This window comes from Misgurnus anguillicaudatus, chromosome 21, assembly GCF_027580225.2.
Source record: "Misgurnus anguillicaudatus chromosome 21, ASM2758022v2, whole genome shotgun sequence".
Taxonomy (NCBI): Eukaryota; Metazoa; Chordata; class Actinopteri; order Cypriniformes; family Cobitidae; genus Misgurnus; species Misgurnus anguillicaudatus.
In genome coordinates this window covers 56416609-56430720 of record NC_073357.2, presented here as the reverse complement: position 1 = coordinate 56430720, position 14112 = coordinate 56416609, and the positions used below count along the sequence as shown (strand labels likewise).

Here is a 14112-nt window from a genome sequence, read left to right as displayed (position 1 = left end):
ACAAATAAAACAAAAGAAATACATACAAATAACGGGTAAACGACTGTTTGTGGTTTCTCTAGGCACCGTCTGCGCATATGTCATACAGCTCCTGCACTTCCGCATTACTTCCACACTTTTTCAAGCGTTCCTATGGATCGCGGGAGCTGTCGTTAAAGCGTCTAGACAGTTTTAACCTTCACATCATGTTTTTATCATCATAATATCGCGTATTAGAAGGACATATAAACCACATCAATCGATTATGTCGACCGATTATGTTTCATTTGTTCTGTAACTATATATTTGGCAGATTCAGAAGTTGTTAGGCTAGTCAGCGAGAGCTATTACTCAGGACTGCGGGTGTTCGCTCGAATAAATCATGGCAGACGCCAACAACGGAGACAGGACGGATGACAACGAGCCGAAGGGAGCTACAGGTGGTGAAGGTGAGACTTCCAAATGCGATTTAAAAACGATGTGAACCCCGCCTCGGTGTGTTTGCTATCGAGTAAACTCTAGTTTGCACTCGCTATGACGTCATCGCGAACAAGGTGACTGAATAGTGCGGAAGTCTTTACTTTTTATTCATAAATATCCACGATGTTTTTACAAGGGAATGACTAGTGTAAAAGTGAATGTTTTACATTTTTCTCGTGTAAACTGCTTTAACTAGCTTTACAAAACTTTCGACCGAGTTGGGGTTTTGACAATCATGGAACTTCCTGTGACGTCACTACATTCAGTGTGACGTATGTCGGGGTATTTTTCACATGTTTTAGGTAGCAAAAAGATTCACGTTGATACCTTTAGTAGCATCAATCATTAATTTGGAAGTACTAAAAATCCTAAATACAATAAAAATTTATTTTTTTGCTTTAATAGCAATGAATGATGTTTAAACTATGGATCTTATCATCACATCAGATAAACAGGGATTTTTTGATAAAAGAGAAGTGAGATTAAAAGTGTGGTAATAGGGTATTCTGGGTACACCACAAACTTTATGATGAACCTGAGCAGTCAACATCAGAACAGGAAGTTTTTTTCCCAATAGAGGTCAGTGTTCACCACACTCAGGGTTTCCTAAACCAGGCGCCTGGGCACCACAAGAGAGCCTCAGCAAACTTCCAGGTTCAAGTTTTATCTGTAATAAAAATTATTATTGATTCATGTGAATGATATTTGCCTACCATTTTATTTCAGATGTCGTAGATGATGCAATCATTCAGCAAAGTGCAGTTCTACTAAGAGGGTGAGCTGATGGATTTTTGATGTTAGATGCTTTTAACCATTTATGTTGTTTGCATGCATTTGTGTGAATAAATGAATTTCTCTTCATGTTACTTTTATTCTTGTGAAGGTATGTTATTGAGAGAATTCAAGTAGAAGACCCCGCCATGCATGTGGGCCACGAGGATCTAGGAGGAAGACCTCATGATGGAGAGGATCCTCAGATCAAAGAGGTTGTTGGTCAGCTGTTGAAGATAGCTGATGATCTGAACAGGAATGCGGAGCTTCAACAGTATGTCCTTTTTTAAATTAAAATGATCGCAATTATAAAATATTATATTAGTTATTAATCACTTACATTCTTTCAATCGAGTACAATTAAATATAATCGTTCTTAATCATTTACCACCAGCTGGTTGTTATTGCAGAATAAATACAGACAAGGTGATTACTTCTCATATAAAAGTCTTCCAGGAGTCAAGAATTTTATCATTTAAAACTTATCTTTTAGTATCATAATAGCTGATATAAAAGTTTTATCTGTCACAGTCATTTCTTCATGCTTTATAACAGCTTGAATGTAACTCTACACCCTTGCCTTATTTAGTACATGTTTATCTATGAATATGCAAATTAGTCCCAACCTCTACTCAATCTCACAGCTCGGACTATAGATATATATGTTTATAGATGCTACATTCGGCAGTTTCAATCACATGACTGCTACAGTAAGTTTACAGCACTTACCCTTCATGTGTGTGCAGCACAGATGCAGAGCTCCAGTAGCAGTGATTGATGAATTTGCACATGCCTCGTCTAAAAACTAGTGCTGGGCAAAGATTAATCGCGATTAATTGCATAAAAAATTAAAGTGATTTTTTGCATAATATATGTGTGTGTGCTGTGTGTGATTATTATGTATATTCACACACACATATGTTCATATTCAATTTTTTTTAATTTATATATATATATATATATATATATATATATATATATATATATATATATATATATATATATATATATATATATATATATATATATATATATATATATATACATAATAATTACACACAGCACACACTCATATATTATGCAAAAAAATCACATATTTTTTATGTGATTAATCACGATTAATCTTTGCCCAGCACTACATACACTCACCTAAAGGATTATTAGGAACACCTGTTCAATTTCTCATTAATGCAATTATCTAATCAACCAATCACATGGCAGTTGCTTCAATGCATTTAGGGGTGTGGTCCTGGTCAAGACAATCTCCTGAACTCCAAACTGAATGTTAGAATGGGAAAGAATGGTGATTTAAGCAATTTTGAGCGTGCCATGGTTGTTGGTGCCAGACGGGACGGTCTGAGTATTTCACAATCTGCTCAGTTACTGGGATTTTCACGCACAAATATTTGTAGGGTTTACAAAGAATGGTGTGAAAAGGGAAAAACATCTGGTATGCGGCAGTCCTGTGGGCGAAAATGCTTTGTTGATGCTAGAGGTCAGAATGAGCCGACTGATTCAAGCTGATAGAAGAGCAACTTTGACTGAAATACAAACCGAGGTATGCAGCAAAGCATTTGTGAAGCCACAACACGCACAACCTTGAGGCGAATGGGCTACAACAGCAGAAGACCCCACCGGGTACCACTCATCACCACTACAAATAGGAAAAGAGGCTACAATTTGCATGAGCTCACCAAATAGGACCGTTGAAGACTGTAAAAATGTGGCCTGGTCTGATGAGTCTCGATTTCTGTTGAGAAATTCAGATGGTAGAGTCAGAATTTGGCATAAACAGAATGAGAACATGGATCCATCATGCCTTGTTACCACTGTGCAGGCTGCTGGTGGTGGTGTAATGGTGTGGGGGATGTTTTCGTGGCACACTTTAGGCCCCTTAGTGCCAATTGGGCATCGTTTAAATGCCACGGCCTACCTGAGCATTGTTTCTGACCATGTCCATCCCTTTATGACACCATGTACCCATCCTCTGATGGCTACTGATGGCAATGCACCATGTCACAAAGCTTGAATCATTTCAAATTAGTTTCTTGAACATGATAATGAGTTCACTGTACTAAAATGGCCCCCACAGTCACCAGATCTCAACCCAATAGAGCATCTTTGGTATGTGGTGGAACGGGAGCTTTGTGCCCTGGATGTGCATCCCACAAATCTGAAAGATGCTATCCTATCAATATGGGCCAACATTTCTAAAGAATGCTTTCAGCACCTTGTTGAATCAATGCCACGTAGAATTAAGGCAGTTCTGAAGGCGAAAGGGGGTCAAACACAGTATTAGTATGGTGTTCCTAATAATCCTTTAGGTGAGTGTATAAACAACAATAAAAACCTGATTTTCACCACAGTGGGACTTTAAAACATTTTGATGCACAGTATGTTTAGTAAAATGCAGTAAGCTTAACCCTTTATCTCCTAACAGTCTCATCAGCACCGTGCAGGCTAACTGTGCCCAGGACGTCTTCATGACAGTAGCCAGAAGCATCTTTGAGGATGGCATTAACGTGGGACGCATCGTGGCTTTATTTCACCTTGCTTATAGACTCATTTACAAGGTAAATTTAAACATTGGTTTTAAAAAAATTCCCTTTTAGCCACACATTTAAATGTAAGAGTGTCTTTGCATTTGATGATTTGCTTGGTTTGATTTTTTTAATTGAATGCATACATTTTTAAATGTGGAAAAGGGTCTGCAATAGGGTTGGTTATAGAGGGCATTGACGTCACTTTTCCACGTGACCACATCGAAGCTCTCCCTGTTGAGTGGCAAAACATTTACCAAAATGGCTGGCTGTTCTAGCGGCAGTATAACTGACAATTATCAGCAAAAATTTAATTTAGTTGTGACCCTAGCAATTTGCCAACCCACCTGTGGTCAGTGGACGTTGGCATTAACAATCCATTTACTTCTCCTTTCTGTGTTTTTTGGTAGTCTGTAAAACGATAGCTCCGAATTCTTGTTAAATCTGATAGTACAGTCTATCGCACAACAGCTTTTTCCCACTTAGATGCGTTTTCTCCATGTTTTCACTGATTTCACACTGGACACAAATTCTGCCGCTCTGTCTTTTGCCACTCATTGGGCGTAACCGCAGTCACTTTCCCCAAAGGTGACGTCACATGCATACCCCCTATTGAGTTCGATACTTTTTTTAGGCACCGTATTTTTGTATTTTTTATAACACACATACTGATACAAATGTATAGCATGCTTTGTGAGATTTAGAAAATGTAAGTTTTAATATTGCACACAAATTAAGGACATTATTGCTTTATATGTCCCTAGGCACTGACTCAAAACCACTTTGAAATCGTCAGGAGGATCATTAGCTGGGTTTTACAGTTTATCAGGGAAAACATTTCTGCCTGGATCAGAGCGCAAGGAGGATGGGAAGTTGCTGTTTTTTCCGGCCACCCATGTGGAACCACACAGGTCGAACCAGACATGGGCCACCACACACATAGATGTGCCCACTCGAGACGGGAAGTGAACAAGCACAGATCCAGACACATCCCGTCCCGTCTAGAACACGCAGACACGCAAACCCACTGATATCTGATTGATATCAAAAACAGAAAATGTGCATGTGTGATTTAAACATAAGCTCATAACATATATACACACAAAGGCTATATGATCCTATAATAAAATTTATCTGATGGTGATGTTAACATCATACACAGATTTAAGATTTCTCAATTAAACATTTAGGGGAATTTTTTGCATCTCATCTCAGTGTCGTCTCTAACTGTGCTTCAGTAAGATTCATGTGCGCTGCAGAGCCCCACAAGTGTTGGCTGGAGTTCCTGGGGCCACTCAAGTTTAATAGCACACATATGATCATAAAGGAAGCAGTACGTGGGGTGCAGGGTTTAGACTTCAAACGGCATTCTGTGGCCCTGAGAACTGGGATATAGTGAACATGTGACAATATTTACTGAACTTAGGGAATGCAAGCATAAACAGACTGGTAAAATGATGTCTGAGCAGTTATTACTCATTTATATGGATTTGGGGATGATGGGAAACCTCCCGTATACAAAAGCATCTGAGTAAGTTATAAATAAGGTTGTATTTGTTAACTATTAGTTAATGCATTTGCTAAAATGAACTAACAGTGAACAACACTACAGCATTTAATTATCTTAGTTCATGTTAATTTTGGCATTTACTAATACATTTATAATATCAAGTTGTTGTAACTGTTAACATTAATTTAAGGGAATAGTTCACCCAAAAATTAAAATTCTGTTATCATGAAACCTGTAGGAATATTTGTTCTGCTCAACACAAATGAAGATAGTTTGTAATGTTTGTAACCAAGCAGGGGTCTCATTTATAAAACTGCGCGCAGGATCCTTACAAAAAGTCTACGTATGCACAAAAGCCAAACATGGTATACGCCTAAAAATATTAAGACTTATAAAACAAAGCAATAAATCATCCCAAGATCCCACCCTGCACGCCCATTCTCCTATCAAGTTTGTTTTTTTATAGATCACAACCTTTGCATGCTTTATAAATGAGACCCCAGATCTGGGGCATTATTGACTTCCATAGTTGGATAAAAGAATACTATTAAAGTCAGTGGTGTCCCAGATGTTGCTTGGTTACAAACACTCTTCAAAACATTTTACACTTAATGTAAACACAAGGCATAGGAAAGCGTCATCTTTTTTTCTGTAAAATAAACGGTTTACCCTAAATGTAACATTTTTATTTATTTCATGCCTCATGTTACTTCAAACCTCCAAAACTGACTTCCTTTGTACCATGGAACACTTTTTCAGGAAGTAAAGGCTACTCTTTATAACTAAAATATATAAAAAATATACAACAAAAATTTGAATGGGGCTAAATCTTTCGAAAAAGCACCATACATATATGTTAACATATATGTGAATGTACAATTAGTAAATGCTAAAATTCACATTAACTAAGATTAATAAATGCTGTAGTATTGTTCATAGTTTGTTCATGTAAGCTAATGCATTAAATAATAGTTAACAAATACAACCTTGTTGGAGCCGATGGTGTAGTGGATGGTGCTCCGACACATGGTGCAGACGCACTTCTGGCGACCCGAGTTCGAATCCCGGCTCGAGGTCCTTTGCCAATCCCATACCCCTCTCTCCACCCTATACTTTCCTGTTGTCTCCTTAATCACTGTTTATCTAATAAAGGCAAAAATGGCCCAAAAATATAACTTAAAAAAAACAAATACAACCTTATTGTAAAGCATTCGCATGTCATACCAATGTCACACAAGTAGTACATTGTAGTCTCACCATAGCTTTGTGACGTGATAGTTCGACCCAAAATTTTCCCTTTATTAGTTTCAAACCTGTATCAATTTATTTGTTCTGTTCAACACAAATGAAGATAGTTTGAAAAATGTTTGTAACCAAGCAGATCTGGGACACCATTGACTTCCATAGCAGGAAAAAATAATAGAATAAAAGTCAGTGGTGCCCCAGATGTTGCTTGGTTACAAACATTCTTAAAAATATTATACATTTAATGTAAACACAAGGCATAGGAATGCATCATCCTTTTATCCGTAAAATAAACGGTTCATCATAAATGTAAAATTTTTTAACATAGCTTTGTGACGTGATCAAATCTTTTGGTGGGTTTTGGTCATTTTTGATGACGCAAACTCAACAGCCCATTCATCTTCACTGAAAAGTGCCGAAATTCGGAATAAAAAGTCTTGCAGGCGTACTGTGTTTTGTAAATTATTTAGCATATTGTACATGTCATATGAAGTCTTAAATTGTTTTGATGTTTATTCTGAAATAGATGTTTCATACCCGCTTTATTTTGTGTTGCAGGAAGGAGTTATTCATAGCGTGTCCAGATGGCGTACCGTGTCCTGCATCGCTGCGGTGGCATTCATCGTAGCCGTTGTTTACTGGAGACGAAGTCGCTAAAAGTGATGTCAGATTCTCAAAGCTTTCAGGTGTGAAAACTCAAAAGCAATACACTGTCTAATTGGTGCGATCATATGGACCAATCAATCAACCGTCATGTGGAACAATCATGCGTCATGTAACCTAAATGTGTAAATGTTTGCACTCCTTGTTGTGAATTTTGTTTTTCTGTCTACTGTTTCTCTGTTAAAATGTTTGTATTTCAGTGCAACTATGTGACGGCACATCTCTTGCCTTGATATATTTATTTGCAAGCATGTGTAGCTTAATTCAATGGTTTTTAATACACAGCACTATTTCTCCATCAGTGCCTTTTATTATGAGGAGTTTTGTAATGTATCAACTTTTTAACGTGCCATGAAAGATGCCGGGCCTACCTCCAATTAACTAAATACACAAGACCACATGTTTACCTTTTGATTTTGTTTTAAATGTCATCAGAAATAGTGAAAAGACAAGCGTACGTGAAAATATGAAATATATTAGACCTGTTTTTACGGGTGTTTAAAAAACAGCTTAAAGGGATTCATTGACTAAGGGATGTTGTGAGATTTAGGGAATATGAACGGTTCTTGCACACAATTCTTGAAATAAATAAGAGGAATTTTCGGGAAATGTCTACTTGTATTTTTCGTCTTGTAATATATCATTGTCAATATACCAGAATTGTGCTGGAGAGATGGCCCTTTTTTATCTATCCATTATTGCTTTTACACTTATACATGTGTCCAATAAATGACAAGGTTTGTTGACATCTTAAAGGGGACATATCATGTTTAAGTGCTATAATTGGGTCCCCAGTGCTTCTATCAACCCAGAAAATGTCTAAAAGATCAACCCAGTAACTTAATCTCTGCAAGCAAGCATGTGAAAAATAGATCATTGAAATTTGGCTCCCCTTGTGATGTCAGAAGGGGATAATACCGCTCCTTACTGCACTGCCATTTAGGCAGAGATCAGCTCATTTGCATTTAAAAGAACACCCCCATAAGATTCATGTATTGTATGTAAAATCCTTTGAAAGCAATGATGTAATGGCTGTTTCAAGAAAAGAGCAAAATTTAAGATGTCACTCTTATTACTTCCTAAAAGCGCATTTGAAGCTTTCTGAGAAAAGCTCTTAAATTGGCCCATCGCTGTTTAAGTGTTACATCACATACTTCTCAGAATTCATCAGAGCGGCTTTGAACCCAGTGACACCGAAAGCATTTCGTGGGCAGCAGTAGCAGCAGAAATGACCTGTGGGTGTGTTAGCTCAGCTGTTGGTGAATACTACACAGTCCATCCTCAGCGTGACAAAGAGCAAAGTTTTTAGACCTCAGATTTCGCATGTCGTTATGAACCTTGCCTGCTGTAAACGCTGTATGATCAGCTGGTGTGTTCAGAAGCAAGAAATGGTAAACAGCTGCTGGGTTCAAACAGATCTGATGTGATGCCTCTTATCCAAACAAGGAATTTATATTTGAGCAGAATTGTGAAAGAACTAAATCTGGTATAAAGAAATATGGGTCAGTGACAAAAGATGAGAAATTCAAAAATCTTTTTTGTTTTAAAAGCTATCATCAGGTATATTTCAATGCACATAGTGTATTTATGTTGATTTTATGCAATAAAAAATTACATTTGCACCATTTTTATGAAAGTTAAGACTGAATAGACCGGAAAATGTCAAATGGTGTAACTGCCAATTGTGCATAGAATGAGAAATATTAAATATTTTACACTGTAAAAGTGAAAACTGAAAATTAACTTAAAGGAATAGTCTACTCATTTTCAATATTAAAATATGTTGATATTGTTGATACATCCCTCTATCATCTGTGTGTGTGCACGTAAGCGCTGGAGCGCGCTGCGACGCTTCGATAGCATTTAGCGTAGCCCCATTCATTCAATGGTACCATTTAGAGATAAAGTTAGAAGTGACCAAACACATCAACGTTTTTCCTATTTAAGACGAGTAGTTATACGAGCAAGTTTGGTGGTACAAAATTAAACGTAGCGCTTTTCTAAGCGGATTTAAAAGAGGAACTATATTTTATGGCGTAATAGCACTTTTGGGAGTACTTCGACTCGCCTGAAAAGTCCGCTCCCCTTCTCACTCTCATAATGGGAGAGGGAGGGTGTTACTGCGCCGAGTCGAAGTACTCCCAAAAGTGCTATTACGCCATAAAATGTAGCTCCTCTTTTAAATCCGCTTAGAAAAGCGCTACGTTTTATTTTGTACCACCAAACTTGCTCGTATAACTACTCGTCTTAAATAGGAAAAACGTTGATGTGTTTGGTCACTTCTAACTTTATCTCTAAATGGTACCATTGAATGAATGGGGCTAAGCTAAATGCTATCGAAGCGTCGCAGCGCGCTCCAGCGCTTACGTGCACGCACACAGATGATAGGGGGATGTATCAACAATTCTTAGTTAAGGTAATAACATATTTTAATATTGAAAATGAGTAGACTACTCCTTTAACACTTAAAAAAAAATTTAACTTAAAATTTTCACCATTAACTTAGCTTCACAAGTGAAACTAAAGTTAGTTTTTAAGTTGAAAAAATATATTTTTTTAAGTGTTACCAATCGAAGTAATATTTTAAGTTAATCCAACTTTTCACTTTTTACAGTGTATCCACCTTGATGGGATGTAAGCGTAATAAAATATCTTTTTAAAATATAATTTAATTATAGTTATAAAATGTACATTTTATTGCGTTTTGTAATATTTGCTGAATATATGCTATATGCTGAAAACAGCTCTGTTTTCTAAATAATCTTTGACAAACGATGTAAAAATGTATGTAAAAAAATCATATTACTCTAAACTAGATGATTATATAAAAAAATACTAGTTACACCAATTGACATTTTTGCAATTATCCCCCAAATATTTTTTCAAAATAAAATAAAACCAGAAATTTTAGACTTGGTCCTCAAAAAGAGAATGTATGCAAGCAATCTGCAAATTTATTTTGAAATTTTAACCCTTTTACATTTAATTGAACCATACCGACACAAAATAATTAAAGTCATGTTATTGACCCGTATACAATTCAACTCAATTCAATTGTATTTATATAGCGCTTTTCACAATAGTTAATTGTTTCAAAGCAGCTTTACATTAATAGATGTATGAAACCGAGAAAAACGAGCATAGTAATAATGTAACGTATACAGTAAAGTAGTAAGTTAAGCTAAATGTGGCGGACTCTCCAGGGGATGAAAAAACCCCATAGGAGAAAAACCCTTGAGAGAGATACATATATATTTATATATATAAATACTATCGGAGTATGTGAACGGCTAAGCGAATTCAACTGGTGTAAAACAGTGCTCATGTATAGCTCAGTGGTCAGGGGCGTAGCAACCGCGGGGGACGGGGGGGTTATGTCCCCCCCACTGTTACTGTGCGTTCACAAGGCCAGCAAGCCTCAAAGTGGCCAGAAGTCACAAATTTTTAATGAGAGACGGGGGCAAGCTCCGGCGAGCAGCAGCGCGGCGTGTCATGTGTTCAGTGTTCTCTGATTTGTTACTTAGATTTGAGTGAACTAACATTCAGCCAATCACAGAGATCATCTCTTGGGCGTCTGCATGAGCTTCAAATCTCTTGTTGCTCTTGTGAATTTTCGTTTGTTCATTCACTTTTGCTATTACGCCGTCTGGGATAAAATGCACACCAGAAACAAGCAAATGACGATTACATCATTCAAACACACACTACATTAGATAATTAAATGTTACAGTATGTCGTGATAACATGAAAACTTTATTGCGTGATTTGTGTCATGATATAACCTACGTTAAAAGACAACAGAACCCCTATGGACCTCCTCACATCGCGCAGGATTCAGGATGGGTTGCACCGATTAAAATAAGCACAGTTTAGAGCTAAAATATGGTTTGTTGATCTCAGTTTAATTTTAATTTGAGTTGTGCTGCACCATAAACACAGCTTACAAATCTTAGATTAAAACTTATTTATGTATTAAACCCATCATCTGCGCTATGAATTTGCTGGTGTAATTAAACAGCAACAATGCTGACGTTGTCATTCAAAAAGAAAATAAACCGTTTATGCAGGCAAAGGTATTCTTTTGTATTATAAATCTCTATACATCGGTAATCTAAAGATCTTATTCAAATAAAAACATTTGACGATCTTTTAAAACAATCCATTGTATTGATTAACGAAGCAATGTGGCAGGAAATATTGCGAAGCTCAGATATTGTTATCTTTGTAGTGGAGATGAGTGGTACCTGGTGGGGTCTTCTGCTGTTGTAGCCCATCCGCCTCAAGGTTGTGTGTGTTGTGGCTTCACAAATGCTTTGCTGCATACCTCGGTTGTAACAAGTGGTTATTTCAGTCAAAGTTGCTCTTCTATCAGCTTGAATCAGTCGGCCCATTCTCCTCTGACCTCTAGCATCAACAAGGCATTTTCGCCCACAGGACTGCCGCATACTGGATGTTTTTCCCTTTTCACACCTATCTTTGAAAACCCTAGAAATGGTTGTGCGTGAAAATCCCAGTTACTGAGCAGATTGTGAAATACTCAGACCGGCCCGTCTGGCACCAACAACCATGCCACGCTCAAAATCACCTTTCTTTCCCATTTTGACATTCAGTTTGGAGTTCAGGAGATTGTCTTGACCAGGACCACACCCCTAAATGCATTGAAGCAACTGCCATGTTATTAGTTGATTAGATAATTGCATTAATGAGAAATTGAACAGGTGTTCCTAATAATCCTTTAGGTGAGTGTATAGCCAATTATTCGGAAGTAATATGCTGTCTTTATATCATCAAAATTACTTTTTATATAACAGTTAAATTTTTTTTTAATACAAAATATATTTAAATGGATATATATTTTAGGATGGGGTCCCTAGCATAAGGTTTCAGTTTGAAAACCGTGATTTAGATTATACGTTTTATGATTTGTACACCGTTTTGGTTCTCAAGAAAATAAATCTTGTTTTTAAAATGTTTAGAATGTTTCTTCCTGATCCCATTTTTAAAACTTTAGTTAGTGTGTTTCTCAATTCCAAGAAAGCAAAGAACGTACTTGCGTTCTCGTGGAGATCGGTCTTGCCAGGCGACCTTGGAAGAACGAACTCAGAAGGTCACGAGAACACAGAACGCACTTGTAAGAATTGAGTTGTGTGCGATCTTCCTGTTGGTCACCTGACTTCCGCCATCGATGTATCAGTGCATCTTTAATAAATACAATTGTTTTGCAGTGTGGTTCACAATAATGTACAATATAAACACTGCAAATTACGTTAAATGTCTTTGAAAAGCATTTTATTTTAGTATTTTAGCTTGCAATGACATTATGAATTCTCTGTTACATGAAGCCACATTAAAAGACCCCTAAAACTGTGTCACAGACCTTCTGTGTGACGATGGTATTGATGTGGGTTCTTCTAATCTAAAATCTTTTAAGAACAGAGCTCTGGCTCATCTCCAGTACACACAGCTGTACAAATGAGACCTGCACCTGAGCAATGTGAGCCCTTGCTCCAGATAAATATGCAGGTGGCTACTAAGCATTACAACATTTCGGGATATGTAAACTGTCCGGTTATGCAATGTGTGTTGTGTGCGACTGGTGTCATGACATGTACTCAATTAAAGGATTCCTTAGCCTCGACTGGTAGAGCCTGGAGCTAGCAACACCAAGGTCATAAGTTCAATCTCAAGGAACACACAAACTGATAAATGTACCTTGAATAGACTGTGAGCTCTGAGATTTTGTTTTAAAAATTCAGATTTGATAAAGATTTACAAAACAAATATATTACAGCCATAATTATACCCTATAAACGTAAATATTAGTTTCTGACACATTTTCACTCCACAGACACACGGTATATTGTGCATTGGTATGTGTGCGTGGTGAACTACGGTATCGGATAACTTCCTGAACGATGCAGTAAATGATATTCAATATGGTTTGTAAAATAAATGTAAACTCATTAAAATATTATTATAAAATATTTTTTTTTAATTTTGAAGATTTAAGGCAGTTGTTTTGTTTGGAGTTTACATCCCGACCACTAGATAGCTTAACTTAAACAGTGACAGGAAGTACTTGCATACAAGCACGCCACAATTTTTTTCAGGTTTCCCACGGGTCCTTGAAATCCTTGAAAGTTTGTGAATCTGGGGGAAAAAATTCAAGGCCCTGGGAAGATTTTGCATAGATACATAGATACAGATGAAAGTGTTTGAATCTATTCTATGCAAGAAGTTTTCTGGAAAAAATCCATATTGTTCCCTGTTTAGTGTAGGATACTATCATAAAAATTCTAGACTTTTTAAGCACACGTACTAAACTGTTAGCTTAAAATGCTTATATATTCTGTATGTGAATGTTGATTCATACCAAAATGCTTTTTTGCATAGTTGTGTTTGAAACATGAAAACATCTCGGGTTACATATGTAACTGTTGTTCCCTGAGAAGGGAACGAGACGCTGCGTCTCCCTTGCCATACTTCCTGCGTACCTGTAACGCCATCTTTGCCCTTTTTTTCAAATATTGATATACTTTTTGGCTCCCGCGTCACCCTGTCTTTGTTGTTAAGCCTCACTATTGGTTGAATTTGATATACACATTCAGACGCACTTACCCCTGGAGGCGTCCCCAAAGTGTCGCTGCAGTGACGCAGCGTTAGTTCCCTCGAAAGGGAACTGTAACAATGTATCTTAAAAGGTAACACGATGTAACCTTGCTCTCACTTGAAATGTGTCCCCACATTTAGTCCTTGAATTTGAGGGTATTGGACCTGGAAAGTCCTTAAAAGATCCTTGAATTTGAAGTTAACTAAGGTGTGGGACCCCTGTTTTTTGCTACGGTTTGCATAGTGGTATGTTCCCAATGACAGCTTCCTAAAAATTATAACCTAATATATTTCTAAAATAGGAAATAGCACAAT

The 14112-nt window shown here is 37.1% G+C and overlaps 1 protein-coding gene across 1 annotated transcript; it reads left to right on the top strand.

The window, feature by feature from the left end:
- The first annotated feature begins 76 nt into the window (after window positions 1-76).
- LOC129451436 (apoptosis regulator BAX) lies at window positions 77-7797 on the top strand. Its single transcript, XM_073859423.1, has 6 exons — window positions 77-428; window positions 1186-1234; window positions 1343-1504; window positions 3671-3803; window positions 4535-4643; window positions 7088-7797. The coding sequence occupies exons 1-6, from the start codon at window positions 362-364 to the stop codon at window positions 7180-7182; spliced, it is 615 nt and encodes a 204-aa protein (XP_073715524.1). The 5' UTR covers window positions 77-361; the 3' UTR covers window positions 7183-7797.
- Window positions 7798-14112: the final 6315 nt, after the last annotated feature.